At 38.8% G+C, this 22,431-nt stretch overlaps 2 protein-coding genes and 1 pseudogene across 2 annotated transcripts; all 3 read right to left on the reverse strand.

Moving 5' to 3' along the window:
* Positions 1-5,502: 5,502 nt before the first annotated feature.
* On the reverse strand, positions 5,503-7,973 carry LOC131307210 (L-type lectin-domain containing receptor kinase IX.1-like). Its single transcript, XM_058333619.1, has one exon. The coding sequence runs from the start codon at positions 7,905-7,907 to the stop codon at positions 5,730-5,732; it is 2,178 nt and encodes a 725-aa protein (XP_058189602.1). The 5' UTR covers positions 7,908-7,973; the 3' UTR covers positions 5,503-5,729.
* A 4,518-nt stretch (positions 7,974-12,491) lies between these two features.
* On the reverse strand, positions 12,492-13,615 carry LOC131307139 (L-type lectin-domain containing receptor kinase IX.1-like). The gene is made up of 2 exons (XM_058333547.1): positions 13,562-13,615; positions 12,492-13,034 (listed from the first exon to the last, which is right to left on the reverse strand). The coding sequence occupies exons 1-2, from the start codon at positions 13,613-13,615 to the stop codon at positions 12,609-12,611; spliced, it is 480 nt and encodes a 159-aa protein (XP_058189530.1). The 3' UTR covers positions 12,492-12,608.
* A 5,781-nt stretch (positions 13,616-19,396) lies between these two features.
* LOC131307221 (L-type lectin-domain containing receptor kinase IX.1-like) lies at positions 19,397-21,987 on the reverse strand (annotated as a pseudogene).
* Positions 21,988-22,431: the final 444 nt, after the last annotated feature.

The following is a 22,431-nucleotide window of genomic DNA, read 5'->3' on the forward strand; positions in this document are numbered from 1 at the left end:
CAAAACAACCTTCAATCCTTCAACCTCTACGCGTATTGTGGTCTGTATTTCGCCGGTTAGAGCTCAGTGGAGTTGTATCACTCTCGGTTCGATTCTCGGAAGCTAGGGCTCGAAATTCTCGTGGGTTTCGTTCTTCGGCCTCGAGGTAGGGATTCTACCTCTCGATATATGTGATAGAAGTGCTCTCCTTGCTTGAAATCGTGTGTATTGATGTTGTTGTTGTTGTTGTGGTTGGGTTCCTTGAAATCTGCAGAAAATCTGCTCGAACACCCCTTTGTATCGATACTGCTCTATTTAGTATCGATACAATAATCTCTGGAACGACCTTAGTTATTGAAGTATTGATACTGAATCAATCAGTATCAATACAATCGGTCTCTGGAAGTTTTTAAGGCCTGTTGTATAGATACTGAAATTCATAGTATCTATACTTCAATGCCTTAAGGCTAAGTTTTGTTTCTTGTTTCGACTCCATTGTCTTGACCCCCAATCGCTTCTAACTTGTTCCAAACGTCACCAAATCACTCCATAACATTATCGATCATATTCGTTGAATTCGTTGAGTATCTTTGCAACCCTCGCCCCTTGTTTGGTATAATTGGACGTTGATTTCTATATGAACTTTGATTAAATTGAAATGACACGTTATGTGAGTAAGATATTCTTGGACACTTATCGACACAACGAGAACATTTGGGGCCCATCGACGGGTGGGTGCCTGGCAGGGGATATCAGGGTCCCATAATTAGCCTGGCAGGAGCTTATGCTCATAATGATCACTCAAGGCCTAACCTTCTCGGTGGGCACTTGGCAGGGGATATCGGGGTCCCATAATTAGCCCGGCAGGAGCTTCGGCTCATGACACTTAACGTGAAGCGATGTTGGACACATGGAAAGTGAAACGGTTAACGATTGAGGTGTATACCAAATTTCATACCGAGTTTGTTGGATTGTTAAGCCTTGGTTATTGCCTATTGTGTGGTCTGTATCCCGTTCTTCCTTGTGATCATCCTCGCATTCTCTTGCATATAATGTTAGCGTAGAATTTTCTACTGGGCTAGTGTAGCTCAAGCCTATTATCATTTTCAGGTACTAACACAGGACAATAGCATGCATGCTTGGAATGCTTGGATGTGATCATTATTTTGAAAGCTATCGATTGAGGAGTTACTTAGGCATCTTTGTAAATCTCTTTTGAAGATGTATTTGTAACTTTATAGTAAATCTTTTGACTATAGAATATTGTAACCTTTAACTCTTGAATATTCAGTACTTGCGTTAATTTGGGCCTCGGAGCCAAAGATGTAATATTTTGGGAACGCTACTTCATTTTGGTTATCGTACAAATTATGGCGAGATTTTATTTATGGAAATCATTTATATTTATGTTAAAAATCGTGAGCGTGACATTATGGCTGCAATATTCTTAATATTTTCTTCCTGCTAAACCAATCATAATCGTGATTAAACCTAGTTGATTGACGATCTCAGGTTCTCAATTAACGCTTACCTATAGAGAACCTCATATTATCTATGAAATTCATGTTTTGGTATTGATTTTTTAAAGAATGAGAGAGAGATGTTGGAAATTGTTGGAAATCTGGTCTTCATTATGATAAAAGTGATGGGATCGTCTCTTCAAAATCTGAAAACAAAAGAAACCATTCGAGTCAAGTTGGAGAATGCTGTCCTAAAGACAGTACTTGCCCCCACCAGAAAGTGTGCACCGGGTTATAGCAAATCCTCCTTCAAAATAAAATGAATCCGAACTCTAAGTTCTTTCTGTATGCATTTGCACAAAGAAAAACTGACAGAATATCTGCTAAGTAAATGTAAAAGAACCAAGAACTTATACTCTATTTTTGTGGAATAACAAAATATCAGTTTTCATTCTAGGAAGAGGGTGTACAAAGTGAGAGCTATCCAAACTGGAATATTTCAATCCAACGAATGACTATACAAATAGCATATTTATAGACTTATAGGTACCCTTGTATGAAAGGCTGTGTCTCCAGTAAATCATGTCTCTTGAAGACAATTAATGGAAAGAACATGTCTATTAATAGGCACCCTTTAAACAATTAATTAGGAAGGGTCATGTCTCCTGGAGGCACCCACATCTTTCACATCCCTTCCTAACAATCACATCTTTTCCAAATGAATGCACCCTAAATTAATTGGTGTTACAACCATTTACATAAAATCACAACTCATTTGAAATTGTGTGGCAACCTTTCACAAAATCCTCACTTAGTACCTTTCCGAAAATTCCAAACTAAAATCCAATTTTATTTTGAAAAACTCCGACGAGAGAGAGAGAGAGAGAGAGAGAGAGAGTGTGTGTGTGTGTGTGTGTGTGTGTGTGAGTTTTAGAAACGGATTTGGAATAAACATGAGAGAAAGAGAGGAATTGATTTGGATATTCTAAAAAATGACAAACCCTAGGATCTCCGCCGTTGGATTCAAGGAACTACTCTAGACCATTAGATTTATGTATATTTATAAGATTCAAAAACTGGGCTTGATTATTACATAGGAGTAGTAGATTATAACTAGTGAAACTTAAGTTGGAAAAGTCACCGGTGGTTAAATGTTTGGGAAAATTTCAAAATACCCCCAACCTGTACTCTAAATTTCAATTAGACGCCCAACCTTTTAAAAAAAATCACTATTATTCCCAACGTTATCTTCTGTTAATCAAAACGCCCCTTTCTATTCGAATGACTAACGGATTTCATTAAAGGCTCCATTAAATAGCGTCTCAATCGAATTTCGATGATCCGAGCTGCTCAATGTGTTCAGAACGGTGATATTAAAGGTACCCACTAGAAATAAGCAAAAAAAAATGACCGGGAAGAGCTTCATCTGAATAGACTTTTATTGAACAATTTAATAAAAACTGTTCAAAATAAGCCCTTCCTGATCATTTTTTTTTTTTGCTGACTTCTCGCGACTACCCTTAAAATTACATTTTGAACACATTGAACGGCTCGGATCATCAAAATTCGATCAAGAAAGGGGAGGTGCAGACCGATCCGGATTTTGTTCAAGTCAGGAAGTTCGGATTTTGCTTCGATCCACACCTCCCCTTTGCCAATCGAATTTTGATGATCCAAGTCACTCAATGTGTTCATAACGTGATTTTAAAGGTACCCACGAAAAATCAGCAAAAAAAATGACCATCTGAACAGTTTTTTATTGAATAGTTTAATAAAAAACTGCTCAAATCAAGCCATTTTCAATCATTTTCTTTTATTGATTTCTCGCGAGTACCATTAAAATCACTTTCTAATCACATTGAGTGGCTCGGATCATCGAAATTCAATTAGAAAATTGGAGGTGCGAACCGATCTGGATTTTGTTCAAGTCAGGACGTCCGAATTTTGCTTCAATCATGATATTGAGAAAATCATGCAAATTCGGCAAACAAACGCAGAGCCAAAACAAGCATGACACTTCATCATGACATAAAGTACCCACATTCAAAATATTGAGTTCGGATTCGTAAGTTCGTTTGAGTCCCTTATCAAAAAAAAAGTTCGTTTGAGTCATTTTAACAAACACTTATGCTGCGAACTAATTTCAATAAAAAAAAAAATTAGCAAATTTAGGTCATGCCTTAATCTGGTGTTTTTTCTACTGATATGAATCGTGGATTTTGAGTCAATATTCAGTAAGAATAAAAAGAAGAATCAAATTAATTAAAAATGAGATGCTCGTAGAGTGGTTCAGATATAGTTGAAAGAACACAGATTTCACAGGCCAATTACAACGAAGGCACTGGTTTGGGATTTGGGGGGTTTCACAGGCCAATTCCAACTAATCGTGGATTTGGGGGTTTAAAAAAATGACGGGAAATTGATTTTAACCAGAATCGAAAGAATATACGAAAAGTAACACAAATTTGGGAAAGAAATTCGGGCAAAATGAGTGTTGCTTGTTTTAGATCAAAATTTCTTGTTCGAGATTTTGACCAGAGAGAGAGAGAGACTGAGCCCAACACAGAAACTCAGAAGCGGTTTTCGACGGTGGCGGTGGGCGGCGTCAGTGGGGGCTTCGGTGTTGATGAGGCGTCATCGATGGGGTATCTGGTGGGGGTAGTGCTCGGTGGCTGGTGTGTGAGTTGAGAGAGAGAGAGAGAGAATCAGAGGTTCAAATTTTGAATTCTTGAGATTGTCGCAGTAGCAGTATGCTCTACGAGCACAGACACAATCAAGCGCTTGTAGAAGTAACCGGAGTGTTTCACTATATTTACTGAATTTCCATCCTAAAGATAGTTTGTGAGAGGGACAATTTTGATCCATTAGATTGGGAAGATTGGAGGGTTGAGATGGCAGGAAAATGGGTATTATTTTGGAATCTTAGATACCTCCCCTCCCTTGTTATTAATTATTATATTATTATATTGTTAATTGTTATATTGTTATTGTTATTATATGGATATAGGCAGAAATCAGTCCCTATTTCTTGTCCCCGCTTGAACCAAGTTGGGTGTGAATGAGGGCTCCAAAAGTCCACAAACATGACTGTATTAAATTGGGGGACGCGGGGGGCTGCTGTCCCAATTTTGGGGCCCACTCCGGTCTTGCTCCAATGATCTGAATCGTTCACTTTGTAGAGCTCGTCGAGTAGAACAACTATTCAAAAAATCAGCTTAATTGGATATATTAAGTACCTGATCGGAGCTCATATAACTCTCAGTCCATGGGTTAGAGTAGATTTGATTTAGTGTTTCGGATCCATTCTTTTTAACATAAAAAGGTTCCGATCAGGTACTTATTGATATCCAATTAAGTTGATTTTTTGCATAGTTGTTCTACTCGACGAGCTCTACAAAGTGAACGATTCAGATTATCGGAGCGAAATCGGGGTGGGCCCCAAAATGGGGTGCAGCAGCATGCTGCTGTCCCCTTGGGGACAGCAGCCCCCCTCCCTCCTTAAATTGGAGCCATCTTGATCAGATTTGCAGCACATGTAGAATGAGGGCTGCTGTGATATGATAGATGCATATCCGATAATCTTCAACAATTTTGAACTGATGAATCAGTTGAGTTGAAGCAAGAAAAACATTTTATCGTGTATTGTGTTTTTTCAACCTCATGATAATTTTATTTGAAAGTTTATTTGACTTACATTTTTGTAATCTAATTACGTAAGGGTCCCCATTACAATTTCGCCAAAGGCCACGAAGATACCAGGGCTGGCTTTGACACCAGCTGAAGTTTCATGTAAGAAAATTGACAAATTGTGCCTTGGTCCAAGCATGCCATGAGAAACGAGGGGTGAAATACACCTGATGGGTTCTTTGATATCGCAAGCATGATGTTCTTCCAAATTCTTAAAATTTTAGGGCTGTAACATTTGCACCCACGAAAATACCAAATGAGAATCTCAGATCACCGGATATTGCTTGCTTTCACTCCGGACAAATCGCAAAACATGTTCAGCTAGCAAACTGCTTCCGAAAACTGTTTCCAGACAAAAATAAGGAAAACAATTCACTTTCGGGCAAACACCAAGACGTCGGAAACTATTTCACACAAGAATGAAAACGTCGAGTGTTTTGTACATTTCATAGTCATTGCATCTGAAACCACGAAAAACAAAATCCCAAAACGACAGCAATACCAAGCAGAAAATACGACATATAATGCAAAAGAAAAATAAAGAAAAACAGAAAATACATATCCAACGGGAAAAAAACAGGAACAATTTCTAACTTGATCGACTTAGGTTGTAATCCCGTGGGGAGAGGAAAAAGAAACAGCAGCAGGAGCAGGATGAGAAGGCAGCGACTTTGCAACACTGTTATTGCTATTGCCACTATAGCTAGAAGACTGTACTTGACTGCTGCTCCCGGATGCGTAGAACGATGAATTAGCATAAGATCCGAAAGAATTTCCCTGAGGACCAAAAGACGTCGGCATGGGCATTTTCTCCGGAAGTACAGGCAATGGAACTTCAAAATTCAGCACCAGAATTGCTTGCCTGATGGAGGGCCTATGGACCCAATCTGGGTTCGCACACCAGAGCCCAACAACCATCAAACACTCCATGATCTTTTCATCATATTCGACGCCTAGTCTCGGGTCAACTGCCTCGAGAATTTTCCCATTTCCATACAGTTCCCACACCCAATCCACCATTTTGACCTCATTTTGCCGTGCATTCGGCTCAATGGGCCTCCTCCCACATGCTATTTCCAATGCCACGACCCCAAAACTGTAGACATCTGATTCCTTGCTAGCTTTTCCTGTGATAAGACACTCTGGAGCCATGTAACCTCTAGTCCCCGCCACAACGGTGGTCTCGACCTGTTCCTCATGGTCGACCAGTCTAGCTAGCCCGAAATCTCCCAATTTGGCATGGAAATTTGAATCCAACATCACGTTGCTCGATTTTATGTCCCTATGCACCACGCACCGCTCCCATTCTTCGTGTAAATAGAACACTGCTGAGGCTAGGCCTTGTGCGATTGTGTACCTTATATCCCAAGTTAACAAACTTTTCGCCTTGAATAAATGAGAGTCCAGGCTTCCATTAGGCATGAACTCGTAAACTAGCAAGAGCTCGCCTTTATCGTGGCACCAACCCATGAGTTGCACCAAGTTCCTGTGCCTCAACTGGCTGATGATTCTCACTTCCGATGTGTACTCTTTTAGGCCTTGTTTTGACCCACTTGACACCCTCTTAACAGCAACTTCAGAATTCATTTCCTTTAGAAATCCTCTGTAAACCCCGCCAAATCCCCCCTCTCCAAGTTTCCTTTCCTCCGAGAAATTATCCGTCGCTATCTCCAATTCCTCATAAGAGAATTTCCTAGCCCCGGTGCCCCTTTTGAATTCATCGTCCATTGATCGTTCTCGTATTGGTAATGGCTCGTCCTTTTTTCTCCCTCTACTTTTTCTCCACAACCCTAAAAAAATCAAACCAATCAAAACCAACACACCAAAACCAACGCTCAATCCCACGACCAATCCCGTCTTGTCCGCCCCTTTCCCGGCGTCTTTTCCTCCATCGTCGATTCCTAAACGGGCAGTGGAAAATTCCCATGACTGGATGCTATTTTTTTCGTAGGACGACCCCGTTGAACCAGAGAAACCAAAAGTAACCCACTCTGGCAAATGAGCTCTTAGATCAACTAAGAAATCAAGATTCTTAAAAACTGCACCATCATTCTCATAATAAGTGAATGCAACACTAAGGTTTTTGGTACTCGAATCATACTTTATCTGGGCTTCATTTTTTTTCCCAAAAAAAATACCACTCTCCCAAAACTGATTTTTCACAGACTTCATAGTGTTGATATTTATACCCACATGATTGATGGGAAAACTGGTTTCCCATGTGTTTCTATAAGTATCGAATTCCACTGCAACAAACGTAGATGTTCCATTCTCATTAACCAGGCCAAGTCCACCGCCACCCGAGTCCGGTGGAATGTTAGAACCATTAGGAGAAAGGAAAAAGGTAATCCCTTCGCCGTAGTTTTCTCCTTGAATCAGGAAGGAGAAATTCGTGCTGAAGTCCGTGAGATCTCCCGTGGCGCTGTCCCACAAGTGAAGGGGTTGGAAATAGGTCGCGCGGCCAATCTTGTGTTGGAGAAATGAAGTGTTGGTGTAGTCATTTGGGTCTGGAGTGAGTTGGATGCCATTGGCGGAGATGTAAGCATCTCCGGTAGTGTTTATGGAGTTGAATGCCAATGAATTGTCCGGTGTTATGGATGGGAGACTGAATTCCAGAGGGGTTGCAAAAGGGATCAACAGAAAGAAGAAGAAGGTGAACATGGAGACAAAAAGAAGTGAAAGCTTAGTAGGTGATTGGAGATGGATTCTTAAAAGGTTATTGATCATTGTGGTTGGTTTCACACTTGGACTTGGTTCAAGCTTGAACTTTATAAGTAACATAACTAGTGAAACGTATGTCGGAAAAGTCACCAGTCGTACATAGCCCTATTCTGTTTGGGTTTTGTGGGTGGTTTTTAAGATTAATGAGTGGAGAGAAATAAAAAAATTTTATCGAAGACCGTGCTCAGGAGTTTTGAGACCTTAAAACGAAAAAGATCGATAATCTGAACTGTGAAGCCTATTATGATAAGTACTTCTGGTATTATCTAGTCTTGTAATCGCAAAAATTTTGTAGTTCTTTTATATCATAGTAAATTTCACACTAGCCGTAAACGTAGTGTTTCTTAGGTGAACCACGTAAATTCGATGCTTCTATTTTTAAATTGTTTAATACATTTGTATATTCTAGAGTCTGTAAGTTTTTTGCACATTTAGAACAGAATGATCAGTCATGATGCAGCGGAGCATTCTTTTACGAAACTTTTTGCAACAAGAAACTAGAACAATTAATATTTGAGTTAGAGGTACTTCCTCTTTGAACAAAACGAATTTGAGAATTAATCTCGATTTTTCGTTAATAAAAAACAATCATCTTGCCCTATGGCTTACATCCTTATTTATATTGATATCATTCTACCCTAAAAAAACTAAAATAATGAAAAGTTAAATCTAAGTCTTGAAAAACAAGAAAATAATATAAAGAAAATAGAATCAATCTAAATAAAAAAACCTAATATTTTAGGCAATTGCTGTTAAATCGAAAATATTTCTGGTAACAAAATAATTTAAAATTTGTAAAATAAAATTCATATATTTCTAGAATATTGACTGGCCTCAAGTCATTTCATACTTTTCATTCAAACGGATGACCTTAATTTCCAGATGTTCCAAATTTGCCTTTGTCAGCTACAGAACATATTAGTGACGGCTGCCACCTCCCTCCCTCTCTCTCTCTCATCACTTATCTTTCATTTGTCTGTCAAAATAGACTAGTCACGTGTCCTCTCTTTTCAACGGGGCACATAAACGTGGAGAACACCAAACCACCGACCCCTTTGACGAATTCTCTGATTCGTTGAATGAGTCTTTGCCTACTTTTCGACGGAAATAAAATTGTCTTGATTGGAAAGTTCAAATTTTCTCTGAGAAAATGGACCCCAAAGAATAGTTTGGGTTTGGTGGGTTTGGTTTTATTTGGTTTGGGCTTGGCCCATGTTTTTGGGCTTTATTCAAATGTTCTGGGCTTGGCCCAATAGATGTGGACTTATCCCAATGGGTACTAATCAAGGGATTGGGTTTCGGGTCCTTAGGCATAGGATTATTCTTAGATTTAGGAATCTATTGTTCTTACATATAAGGGTATGATGCCGTCAACTCTTCTTCTTTAGTTTTTGAAACAATTTCAAAAATTATTAAAAAAAAAATTTCTGTTCAAAAAAAAAAAGAACGAACACCAAAGAGGAAAATTCAAAGGACTTCATACTGATCCGATCCTTTCACAGTATTCCCCCATTGATGAGGAGAACCCAAATGTAACCAACTCTGGCAAGTGGTTGGATTGTGATTTTGTGAGAACCCACATCAGTCCCACATCGGGAATAACTTGAAAATGAATGTGGTACATAAAGAAACGCGAGCAGCTACTGTATAATCTGAGATTAATTTTTTGAGTCTCGTGATTAGGCTAAGTGTAAGTAGGTCAGCTAGCGCAGGTCGTTACAGTTTTTGTTTTCATGATTTGTGCAGCAATTAATTAACCTCCCATTTAGTAAACATTACCAGCTAAATAGATGTTTGGAGGAGTAACTGATTTTTACTATTTGATGATGATGATAGTATCACATTGGAAGAATGTATCCGCGGTGTCTATTATTACCAAATTCTCCAAAATTACAAGCCTCTCTCTCTTGGACTAACAAGCCTTGCCATACTTTTCAAAATTACTATCATCATTGCTAGAGTTTCAATTTTCTTCGATGGCTGCCGCTAGCTGACTCTTAAGCAGTCAAAACTAACTCTCTCTCTCTCTCTCTCTCTCTCTCTCTCTCTATTATCATCATTGCTAGAGTTTCAATTTTCTTCTATGGCTGCCACTAGCTGACTCTTGAGCAGTCAAAACTAACAAGTCTCTCTCTCTCCTAAGCAGTCAAAACTAACAACTCTCTCTCTCTCTCTCTCTCTCTCTTTCTCTCTCTCTCTCTCACGCAAGTGTTCAAAGTCTTTGTTAATTGAGAGTCTTTGTTTATTTGAAGTCCTGTGATAAAGCATGCATATCTGTAATCGAATATAGAGAGCATTTTTTAACGGCAAAATTTTTTTTATTTATCTTGAAATTGTTTCAAGACTAATATGAGCAAAGAAATAGCATTATGTTCAAAGAATAATCATTTACCCAAACCGAAATCTAAACGTACGATTGGAAGAACCCAATTAAGGACGCTCATTTGGGCAGAAGCCCAAAAAACCCTATATGAATGTAATAATACTCAAATCAGTACAAATTTAGCATAGTTAGTGTCAAAAGGATGCTATGTCTTCGCATCTTCCATGCAAAACAACATTATGTGGCTATGTAAATTAACTGGAAGATACAGTGCTTAATCACCAACAAGTTAGAAAAACAAGAAGGTAGTAGTAAGTAAGCCATGTTTAAAAAGTCTATTGTGAGTTTCCTGCAGAATAACAGAGAACTACTGAGTATGATGTATGGAGGAAATCAAACTGAGATGTACTTGGCAAAACCAATAGATCGAAAACGTATTCCAACATAAGCTAAGGAAAATTCTATGTACTCCGAAAGAGTACCCAGAAATGACCCCGAATTTGAAAATTAATGGTCCTGATTGACTTTAAGTGAATTTGGACCATTAATTTTCAAATTCGGGGTTATTTCTGTATATTCTTTCGGAGTACCTAGCACTCCTCTTTACACAAGTAGAACAGCTAGCTCCATCCGGGGAATACTCATCCCCTCTAGAGGACTGTTTGTCTGCTTCAGTGATTTAGCTGAGTGTAATTTTGTTCACCCTCTTTTACCTTCTCTCTTATTGGTTGAAATGGTGTAGGTCTCCCCCAGCAACACACTTTTTGGTAAGCATGACATCACTTTGTGATGGGATCCACACCATTTCAACCAATAGGAAGGAGAGTAATGTTTACCCTCTTAAGTGGAGGGCGAACAAAATTAAATTCAATTTAGCTAAACAAAGACTTCAGAGCCTTAGTACAATTTTCTAATTGTTGTGATTCTCAATGTAAATGTGATACGAAATTAAATAATCCTCTTTATATTACCACTTTTAGAAAATCAAAAATTCCTAGTTTGAACCGTTAATTAATACCCACTAATAAACTGAATCATTTAAGTTGAAGCTTTTGTTAACCTTATGTTAATTTTATTTTAGAATTTACACAATTTTACATTTTATTAACCTCATTAAGAGCTCTTTTTAAAATTTCGCCTAGGGCCCTGAAGATCTCGGGGCCGGCCTTGACACTAGTAGAAGTTTCAAGTAAGAAAGTTGACCAATTGTGCCCTGATCAAAGTATGCCATGAGAAACAGGACTGGGGCCTATATTTGCCAAGTATTCCATGTGGATTATTTGGCCAAACTAGGCCTAGATAAATAGAAGGAAAAAATGAATGAAACCATGGTTTGAAATCCAAGGGCTGAAATGTACCTTGATGAGTGTTCTATGATATCACAAAGCATCATGTTCTTCCAAACTCTTTTACAGTTTTGGCGCTGTAATATTTGTACCCGTCGAAAAAATCAAATCAGAATCTCAGGTCATTGGATATTGCTTGCTTTCATTCTGGAGAAATTACAAAACGTGTTTAGCAAACTATTTTCGAAAACTGTTTCAGACAAAAATTAGGAAAACAATTCACTTTCCGGCAAAAACCAAGAACTCAGAAACTATTTCACATGAGAATGACAATGTCGAGTATTTTTGAACATTTCATTGTCATTGCATCTGAAACCACGAAAAACGAAATCCCAAAACGACAACAATACAATACCAAGCAGAAAATACAACATATAATGCAAAAATAAAAAAAGTAAAAAAGAAAAACATAACAGGAAACAGAAAATACAATATCTAATGCAAAAGAAAAAAAATCGTAACAATCTGAAACTTGTTCGACTTAGGTGGTAATCCTGGGGGGAGAGGAAAAAGAAACAGCAGTAGGAGAAGGCAGCGACTTTGCGACTCTGTTAATGCTTTTGCCACTATAGTTTGAAGACTGCACTTGACTTCTGCTCCCGGATCCATAGAACGACTAATTAACATAAGATCCGAAAGAATTTCCAGTATGACCAAAAGACGTTGGCACGGGCATTTTCTCCGGAAGTACAGGCAATGGAGCTTCAAAATTCAGCACCAGAATCGCTTGCCTGATTGGGGGCCTAAGGACCCAGTCCGGGTTCGCACACCAAAGCCCAACAACCATCAAACACTCCATGATCTTTTCATCATATTCGTCATCTAGTCTCGGATCAGCCGCCTCGAGGATTTTCCCATTTCCACACAGTTCCCACAACCAATCCATCATTTTGACCTCATTTTCCTGTGCATTGGGCTCAATGGGCCTCCTCCCAAATGCTATTTCCATGCGGATCAAAAAAAAAAAAAAAATGCTATTTCCATTGCCACAACTCCAAAACTGTAGACATTTAATTCCTCACTAGATTTTCCCATTATAACACACTCTGGAGCCATGTAACCTCTAGTCCATGCCACAATGGTGGTCTCGACCTATTCCTCATGGTCAACCAGCCTAGATAGCCCGAAATCTCCCAATTTGGCATTGAAATTTGAATCCAACATCACGTTGCTCGATTTTATGTCCCTATGCACCACACACTGCTCCCATTCTTCATGTAAATAGAACAAAGCTGAGGCTAGGCCCTGCGTGATTGTGTACCTTATATCCCAAGCTAACAAACTTTTCGCCTTGAATAAATGAGAGTCTAGGCTTCCATTAGGTATGAACTCGTAAACTAGCAAGAGGTCGCCTTTATCGTGGTAACAACCCATGAGCTGCACAAAGTTCCTGTGCATCAACTGGCTGATGATTTTCACTTCCGATGCGTACTCTTTTAGGCCTTGTTTGGACTCCCCTGACACCCTCTTAACAGCAACGTCAGAATTATCATGACCTATATAATTTTTGAGATAAAACTGATATTATTGAAAATTGCAATCGGGGCCCGTGCCACCACTGGTCTCCATGTGGCTCCGCCACTAGCAAAGTCTACTTTGACCCTATGTGATTTGGATAATGTGCAGATACACCTTTTTCATTCAAAAGTGTGCACATGATACGAGTTGAGTTTTGTTCACCCTCCACTTAAGAGGGTGAACATTACCTTCCTTCTTATTGATTGAAATGGTGTGGATCCCACCACAAAGTGATGTCATGCTTATCAGAAAGTGTATTGCATGATAAGCATGACATCACTTTGTGGTAGAATCCACACTATTTCAACCAATAAGAAGGAAGATAATGTTCACCCTTTTTTAAGGATGGTGAACAAAATTGCACTCCACATGATACCCTATGGTTTGTGAAATGTACACACACCCTGCTGTCATACTTTCTATCCATATTAACAGAATTTTAAATTTTGGATAAAAAAATATAAGAGAAGAAATATCCTTTTGCACTTTTCTTTGTCGTTTCCTTCAATCCTTCAAATTGGCGTTACCACTGTTGTCGCTGCCTCCTCCTTCTTCAATCCCTTCCCCCACCCATGCCACATCTTCCATTAACCACAACCACACCAAATTCCCTCCAGCCTCCTATGCATTGCCCTTCTCTGACAACCGCCCTTCATTAAATTGCCCAGTATTTCAAATTTTTCAAAAAAAGGGGTCTACTATAGCTTTTGTCAATGGGGGAGAGGAAGAGAAAAGGGAGGGAGCGGAGGACAGAAAAAAAGAGAGGAGAGAGAGGTGAAAGAAGGGGACAAAAAAGGTCTTTTAATGCTATGTATGTTAATATGAACGGAAAACATGACGGCAGTGGTGTGGCTGCACATTTCACAAACCGCAGTGTGTTATGTGTACACTTCTGAACCAAACCACGGGAGGTCAAAGTGGACTTTGCCTCTTTTATCATAGTAGTAAATTTCACACTAGCGGTAAACGTAGTGTTTCTTAGGTGAACCACGTAAATTCGATGCTTCTATTTTTTGTTTTATGCATTTGTATAATCTAGATTCTGTCGAAGTTTTTGTTTGTTCTGTAGTCGTGGAAACATTAAACTAGCCAAACTTGTTATGAGGGTGAAGAAGACGAGACAAGGAGTTTGGTGGATTGGGTCTGGGAACTGTACGAGAGGGGAAAGCTGCTTGGAGCTGTGGACTTAAAATTGGGTTAAAATTTCCATAAGCACAAAATGGTAAGATTGTTGGTTCTTGGTCTCTGGCGTGCTCGACATGATAGCAAGCTCCGGCCCTTCCATAAGGGAAGCGATTCAAGTTCTCAATTTTGAAGCGCTCCATTGCCTTGTTTCCATTATTGTCGATGCTCTCTATATCAAGAAGAGCACACCAAAGCCCAATAATCAATCTTTCCACTTCTTCCTCATTGAACTCTTTACAGGGTTTTAAGACAGCTGCTAGCAACCTTCCCCTCCAGTAGAGGCCCCAAACCCGCTCCACCAAACTCCTTGTCACATCTACTTCTGATAGGATGGCTTGGCTTTGCTCATTCAGCGAATAAATGGATGGATCCGTTGCGGCGGCTTCCGGCAACAGCGTCCTTGACCGGGTTTTTTTAATTTTTCTGTCTCTTTTCGGTTTCGTTTATTTTGGATTTTGTTAGTTTGGTTATCTCCCTTTAATAGGTGTTTTCCCTCCCATGTATAGGGTTTCTGGTGTTCTTTTGGTTGTCTTTGCCGCAGTTGAGGGTTTGTGTTGCTCTCTCTGTTTGGAGGTCGATCATGGCCGATTAGCTGGTAAAGCCTGGTTGCTAGACTCTAGTGGGTGATCTTTGATAGCTAGGCCTCTTATTTGGTTATTTACTCCTCTGGGGACGATATCCAACTTCAATGTATTCGGTTATTTTATGATATAATACAACTCCTATCATTTTGGCCCCAAAAAAAAAAGGAAAATGTTGCACGCAAATGGTAGAAATTGAAATGTGAAAATCACTATTCAATCGCGTAGATGGACTATTATTGTTTAGGGGAATTTTTAGGCCGGCCCCAAAAAGTAGGTTCGGACTTACTTTAGTCCTAACAAAAATATTTCTTCTTTATTTCAGTCCTTTTTTTTTATTTTTCATGCATTTTTACTATTTTACCCATTCTTCTTAATTTTTTGTGTACATGTTCATTTTTAGTAAAATTTATATTTTTAGAATCAACTCCTGACACATATTATTTTGGACAAAAATACCATTGGCTATGAGAACTGACTATGAGAACTGTCAATTCTCATAGCTAGTTAACATAATATTTCAGACAAAAATATCCCCGCCAGTTCACATAGCCCAAGTTAACATATTATTTTGGACAAAAATACCCCTGAACTATGGCTATGAGAACTGGGGCTATGAGAGCTATATTTTTAGAATCAATTTCTGAATCATATTATTTCGGAGAAAAATACCCTCGACTATGTGAAATGGCTATAAGAACTGCCGAGTCTCATAGTCAGTTCTATGAGAACCGCTCAGTTCTCATAGAGAACTTATTACGTGAACTGAGCTATGAGAACTGGCTATGTGAACTGCCAATTCTCATAGTCAGTTCTATGAGAACTGTCAGTTTTCATAGTCAGTTCTATGAGAATTGGCTATGAGAAGTGATTGTTCTCATAGAGAACTAGCTTTGTGAACTGGTTATGAGAATTGAACTACGTGAACTAGCTATGTGAACTATGTAAAATACACAGTTTTCATAAAAAATATATAGTTCTCATAGGAAATACACGGTTCTAATAGATAGTTTTCATGAACAATACACAATTTTCATAAAAAATATGTAGTTCTCATAGAAAAATACACAGTTCTCATAGACAGTTTTCACATAAAATACACAATTCTCATAGAAAAATACATAGTTCTCATAGAAAATACACAGTTCTCATAGAAAATATATAATTCTCATAGACATTTTTCACATAAAATACACAATTCTCATAGTCAGTTCTATGACAACTGTGTATTTTAAGCTATAAGCCACTATGAGAATTGTGTATTTTAAGCTATGAGAACAGGTTATGTGAACTGTCAATTTTCATAGTCAGTTCTATGAGAACTGTCAATTTTCATAGTCAATTCTCATAGAATTGATTATGAGAAGTGACTATGTGAATTAAGTTATGAGAACTGGCTATGAGAAGAATTGGTTATGAGAATTGGCTAAGAAAAGCGAATTAAGCTATGAGAACTGGCTATGTGAACTGCCAATTCTCATAATCAGTTCTATGAGAACTGTCAGTTTTCATAGCCAATTCTATGAAAATTGGCTATGAGAAATGACTGTTCATTGAGAACTAGTTTTGTGAACTGATTTTGAGAACTGAACTATGAGAACTGAAAAATACACAAATCACATAGTTCACATAGTATTACCATACATTAAAATAAACAGTTCTCATAAAAAATACGTAGTTCTCATACAAAAATACACAGTTCTCATAGACAGTTTTCACATAAAATACACAGTTCTCAAAGAAAATATACAATTCTCATAGACAGTTTTCACATAAAATACACAATTCTCATAGTCAGTTCTATGACAATTGTGTATTTTAAGCTATGAGCCACTATGAGAACTGTGTATTTTAAGCTATGAAAACTGCCAATTCTCATAGTCAATTCTATGAGAACTGCCAGTTTTCATAGTCAATTTTATGGGAATTGGCTATGAGAAGTGACTATGTGAATTAAGCTATGAGAACTGACTATGAGAAGTGAATTAAGCTATGAGAACTGTCAATTTTCATAGTCAGTTATATGAGAACTGTCAGTTTTCATAGTCAATTCTATGAGAATTGACTATGAGAAGTGACTATTCTCATAGAGAACTAATTTTGTGAACTGATTTTGAGAACTGGACTATGAGAACTGAAAAATACACAGTTCACATAGTCTTACCACACACTAAAATAAACAGTTCTCATAGAAAATATATAGTTCTCATAGAAAAATACACAGTTCTCATATAAAATACACAGTTCTCATAGACAATTCACATGAACAACACACAGTTTTTATAGAAAAATACACAATTTTTATAAAAAAATACACACACGAACAAAAATTAAACAAAAAAAAAAGTAATCAAAATCAAATATGGAAATTGTGTATTTACAATCAAAAAAAAGGTAATCAAAAGTTTATTTACAATCACCGACGTAAAGCATTACTCAAGAAGTGGTTGAGGAGTGGGCTGTCCCTAGAGTAATTTGAATTCATAGCCATTTATAGCTATGAATTAAAAAAAAGGATTTATAGCTTCACTATTTGCACAACAACAGTTTAACATTTTCTTCATTTTCATAGAAGAACAACCATGACGACCCGCGATGCTCTAAATCCGACCACAATTCCGAGATTTGACCTGATTACCTTGATTTGCTCTCAATTGGTCTATGAATCTCAAAAAATCTGTGTTCTAAAATTGGATCGAAGATATTTCAATGGGCCTCCGTCTCCTACGTCGTCTTCATGTGCCTCGTGCTCCAGCAAGCACCGCGGCCTCGGCGTCCACAATAGTTTCGTTCGCTCCGCCCACATCATCTTTCTCTGATCGGCGGCAGATTCAGATCGTTGTCGTTACCGCTGAGGGCGGTAGCGAATTCAGATCTTGACTCGAAGAGCTACGATCATGGTCTCGCCCACCTTCGCTGGTGATGTAGCAGAGAAGGACCAGGCGTGGTGGTGGCGGCGCGACGGCGATGTTGTCGGAGAGGAGACGATGGCGGCGGTGGTCGGAGCTTCTCCATCGGTGGAGGGAGAGACATAGAGAGAGGTGTTGGTGGTGTTACCGGTAGTTGTTTAGAGAGAGAGAGAGAGAGAGAGAGAGAGAGAGGGGTGGGAATAAGTTCAGTTTTCATTTACTCTTGGACGGGATATTTGATGGCAGAAAAGTCATCAAGTAGGTAACCGAGCCTATCTAGGATCGGAAAAATATTTCAGGGTTGGTTTCAAACCGAGGCTAAAAAACGGGGGCGGCCTCTAATTTACTATATTGTTTATCTTATTCAAGCAATAAACACTATTCCGTGTTCCAATAAACACTAATCAGGTCCAGCCGACCTAGGCAGTGGCCTGTGGAGCCTATAACTAGGCCAACGTCTATGACCTCCAATTTTTTGGCCCAAAATAGGACCACCGTTTAAGTGGATCTAGTAAGTATTAGGCTTGTTGGTTTCTTTCAGTGGCTTTACAGGGCCCCCATCAGGTGCCTTTGCCTTCGTTTTTTTTGTACTATTAGTATTAATAATTTTCTTTTGAACAGTATTAATATTTAAAGCTAATTTCTCTCAGTAGCACCCACATTCAAACTCAGCACCCCCAAAACCTTAAGCACTCAGGTATCACCCCATTACTTAGTTGCTTTAATTTTCATCCTTTATATTGCAACTTTATATATTTTTTGTTAGAGATCATAACTTTACAGAAAAAAAAAATGTGAATTATAAATTCTTATCCCAGCCTGGGACCGAAATGTTTAAATAGGAGAAAATACTTCGATATGTCATTTTTATTGGCTTACTCAACTAATGGATTTTAGGAATAGTATTTATTACACTAAGGTCCCGTTCCGCTAAGGGAAATAAGTACTTATTTTTTGAATTAAAAATGATGTATTGTAAGAGAATGATATGTCTCATAAAGTGAAAAATACCTTCTTTTCTAAGTATGCGATTCACAATGTAAATGTAATACAAATTTAAATTATCCTATTTTATTAACACTTTTAGAAAATCAAACTTTCTTACTTTTGTTAGTAAAAACCCCAAAATCCAGAACTCACACACACCTCAAACAAACACAGAGAGACACTACATATTTACGTGGTTCGGCAATTGCCTACTCCACGAACAACGGAGTTCACTATAATGGCAGAGATTACAAATCACTCACCAAACCCCAAGCGCATACCCAAACCCCTCTCAATTGCTACTCTCTCTAATACAAAATCAAGGCTGGGATATAGCTATATATAGGCAGAAATCAGTCCCTATTTCTTGTCCACGCTTGAACCAAGTTGGGTGTGAATGAGGGCTCCAAAAGTCCACAAACATGACTGTATTAAATTGGAGCCAATCTTGATCAGATTTGCAGCACATGTAGAATTAGGGCTGCTGTGATACAGATATGATAGATGCATATCCGATAATCTTCAACAATTTTGAACTGAATCAGTTAGGTTGAAGCCAGAAAAACATTTTATCGTGTATTGTGTTTTTTCAACCTCGTGATAATTTTATTTGAACTGAAAAATGTTTTCGGAAAAAAATTAGAAAAACAATTCACTTTCAGACGAACACCAAGACGTCGGAAACTATTTCACACAAGAATGAAAACATCGAGTATTTTGAACAGTTCATTGCCATTGCATCTGAAACCACGAAAAACGAAAACCCAAAACGACAACAATACCAAGCAGAAAATACAACATATAATGCAAAAGAAAAATAAAGAAAATACAGAAAATACAACATCCAAGTGGGAAACAAACGAAACAATTTCAAATTAGATCGACTTAGGTTGTAATCCCGTGGGGAGAGGAAAAAGAAACAGCAGCAGGAGCAGGATGAGAAGGCAGCGACTTTGCAACACTGTTATTGCTTTTGCCACTATAGCTTGAAGACTGTACTTGACTGCTGCTCCCGGATGTGTAGAACGACGAATTAGCATAAGATCCGAAAGAATTTCCAGTATGACCAAAAGACGTTGGCACGGGCATTTTCTCCCGAAGTATAGACAATGGAGCTTCAAAATTCAGCACCAGAATCGCTTGCCTGATTGAGGGCCTATGGACCCAATCCGGGTTCGCACACCAAAGCCCAACAACCATCAAACACTCCATGATCTTTTCATCATATTCGTCACCTATTCTCGGGTCAACCGCCTCGAGAATTTTACCATTTCCATACAGTTCCCACACCCAATCCACCATTTTGATCTCATTTTGCTGTGCATTCGGCTCAATGGGCCTCCTCCCACATGCTATTTCCAATGCCACGACCCCGAAGCTGTAGACATTTGATTCTTTGCTAGCTTTTTCCGTGATAAGACACTCTGGAGCCATGTAACCTCTAGTCCCCGCCACAACGGTGGTCTCGACTTGTTCCTCATGGTCGACCAGCCTAGCTAGCCCAAAATCTCCTAATTTGGCATGGAAATTTGAATCCAACATCACGTTGCTCGATTTTATGTCCCTATGCACCACGCACCGCTCCCATTCTTCGTGTAAATAGAACACTGCTGAGGCTAGGCCTTGCGCAATTGTGTACCTTATATCCCAAGTTAACAAACTTTTCCCCTTGAATAAATGAGAGTCCAGGCTTCCATTAGGCATGAACTCGTAAACTAGCAAGAGCTCGCCTTTATCGTGGCACCAACCCGTGAGTTGCACCAAGTTCCTATGCCTCAACTGGCTGATGATTCTCACTTCCGATGTGTACTCTTTTAGGCCTTGTTTGGACCCACTTGACACCCTCTTAACAGCAACGTCGGAATTCATTTCCTGTAGAAATCCTTTGTAAACGCAGCCAAATCCCCCCGCTCCAAGTTTCCTTTCCTCTGAGAAATTATCAGTTGCGATCTCTAATTCCTCATAAGAGAATTTCCTAGCCCCGGTGCCCCTTTTGAATTCATCATCCATCGATCGTTCTTGTACTGGTACTGTCTCGTCCTTTTTTCTCCCTCTTCTTTTTCTCCACAACCCTAAAAAAATCAAACCAATCAAAACCAACACACCAAAACCAACGCTCAATCCCACGACCAATCCCGTCTTGTCCCCCCCTTTCCCGGCCTCTTTTCCTCCATCATCGATTCCTAAATGGGCAGTGGAAAATTCCCATGACTGGATGCTATTTTTTTCGTAGGACGACCCTGTTGAACCAGAGAAACCAAAAGTAACCCACTCTGGCAAATGAGCTCTTAGATCAACTAAGAAATCAAGATTCTTAAAAACTGCACCACCATTCTCATAATCAGTGAATGCAACGCTAAAGTTTTTGGTGCTCGAATCATACTTAATCCGGGCTTCATTTCTTTTCCCAAAAAAAATAGCACTCTCCCAAAACTGATATTTCACAGACTTCATATTGTTGATATTTATACCCACATGATTGATGGGAAAACTGGTTTCCCATGTGTTTCTATAAGTATCGAATTCGACGGCAACAAACATAGATGTTCCATTCTCATTAACCAGGCCAAGTCCACCACCGAGTCCGGTGGAATGTTAGAACCATTAGGACAAAGGAAAAAGGTAATCCCTTCGCCGTAGTTTTCTCCTTGAATCAGGAAGGAGAAATTCGTGCTGAAGTCCGTGAGATCTCCCGTGGCGCTGTCCCACAAGTGAAGGGGTTGGAAATAGGTCGCGTGGCCGATCTTGTGTTGGAGAAATGAAGTGTTGGTGTAGTCATTTGGGTCTGGAGTGAGTTGGATGCCATTGGCGGAGATGTAAGCATCTCCGGTAGTGTTTATGGAGTTGAATGCCAATGAATTGTCCGGTGTTATGGATGGGAGACTGAATTCCAATGGGGCTGCAAAAGGAATTAACAGAAAGATGAAGAAGAAGAAGAAGGAGGTGATCATGGAGACAGAATAAGTGAAAGCTTAGTTTGTGATTCGAGATGGATTGTTAAGAGGTTATTGATCATTGTGGTTGGTTTCACACTTGGACTTAGTTCAAGCTTGCACTTTATAAATATAACTAGTGATAAGACAGTGACCACTCCACACCCAAGAAGAGGCTAGTTGGCAAACAAGCAAGAAAAAGACTCATGAGGACAGACCCTCAAGAGGATGATAAGACAGTGGCCACATGAGGATAAATGTCACCCACATGAGCCTTACAACTGCATAATTTCCAATTAAGATTCAAAGCATCACCACACCCCTTCTTCAATTTCGAATACTCCCAAAATTAGTATCAGAAGCAAGATTCCAGCTCAACCATCAGATAGTTGCGTACGTATCCCAATTTCAGTGTCCATTGAATCCCATCTTCAACTTTCAGAGGGAGAATACAATCCCAATTATTGGTGGAGATAGAGAATACAATCCACCAAAAATATAACTAGTGAAACGTATGTTGGAAAAGTCACCAGTCGTTAAATGTTTTATGAACCATGAAGCCTACTATGATTAAGTACTTCTGGTATTATCTAGTCTTGTAACCGTATATAGTAAATTTCTTATCATATATAGTAAATTTCACACTAGCAGTAAACGTAGTGTTTCTTAGGTGAACCACGTAAATTCGATGGTTCTGTTTACTGTTTAATGCATTAGTATAATCCAGAGTCTGTTGAAGTTTTTGCAAGTTTAGAACAGAATGATCAGTCATTGTATACTTTTCATTCAAACGGATTTCCTT

This window comes from Rhododendron vialii, chromosome 11a (genome assembly GCF_030253575.1).
Source record: "Rhododendron vialii isolate Sample 1 chromosome 11a, ASM3025357v1".
Taxonomy (NCBI): Eukaryota; Viridiplantae; Streptophyta; class Magnoliopsida; order Ericales; family Ericaceae; genus Rhododendron; species Rhododendron vialii.

Coding starts and splice junctions, on each gene's coding strand:
- LOC131307210 (XM_058333619.1), bottom strand. CDS start 7,907: ATGTTACTTATAAAGTTCAAGCTTGAACCAAGTCCAAGTGTGAAACCA.
- LOC131307139 (XM_058333547.1), bottom strand. CDS start 13,615: ATGTGGCATGGGTGGGGGAAGGGATTGAAGAAGGAGGAGGCAGCGACA. Junction 13,035..13,561: donor AGGAGGCAGCGACAACAGTG/GTAACGCCAATT, acceptor CAATAATATCAG/TTTTATCTCAAAAATTATAT.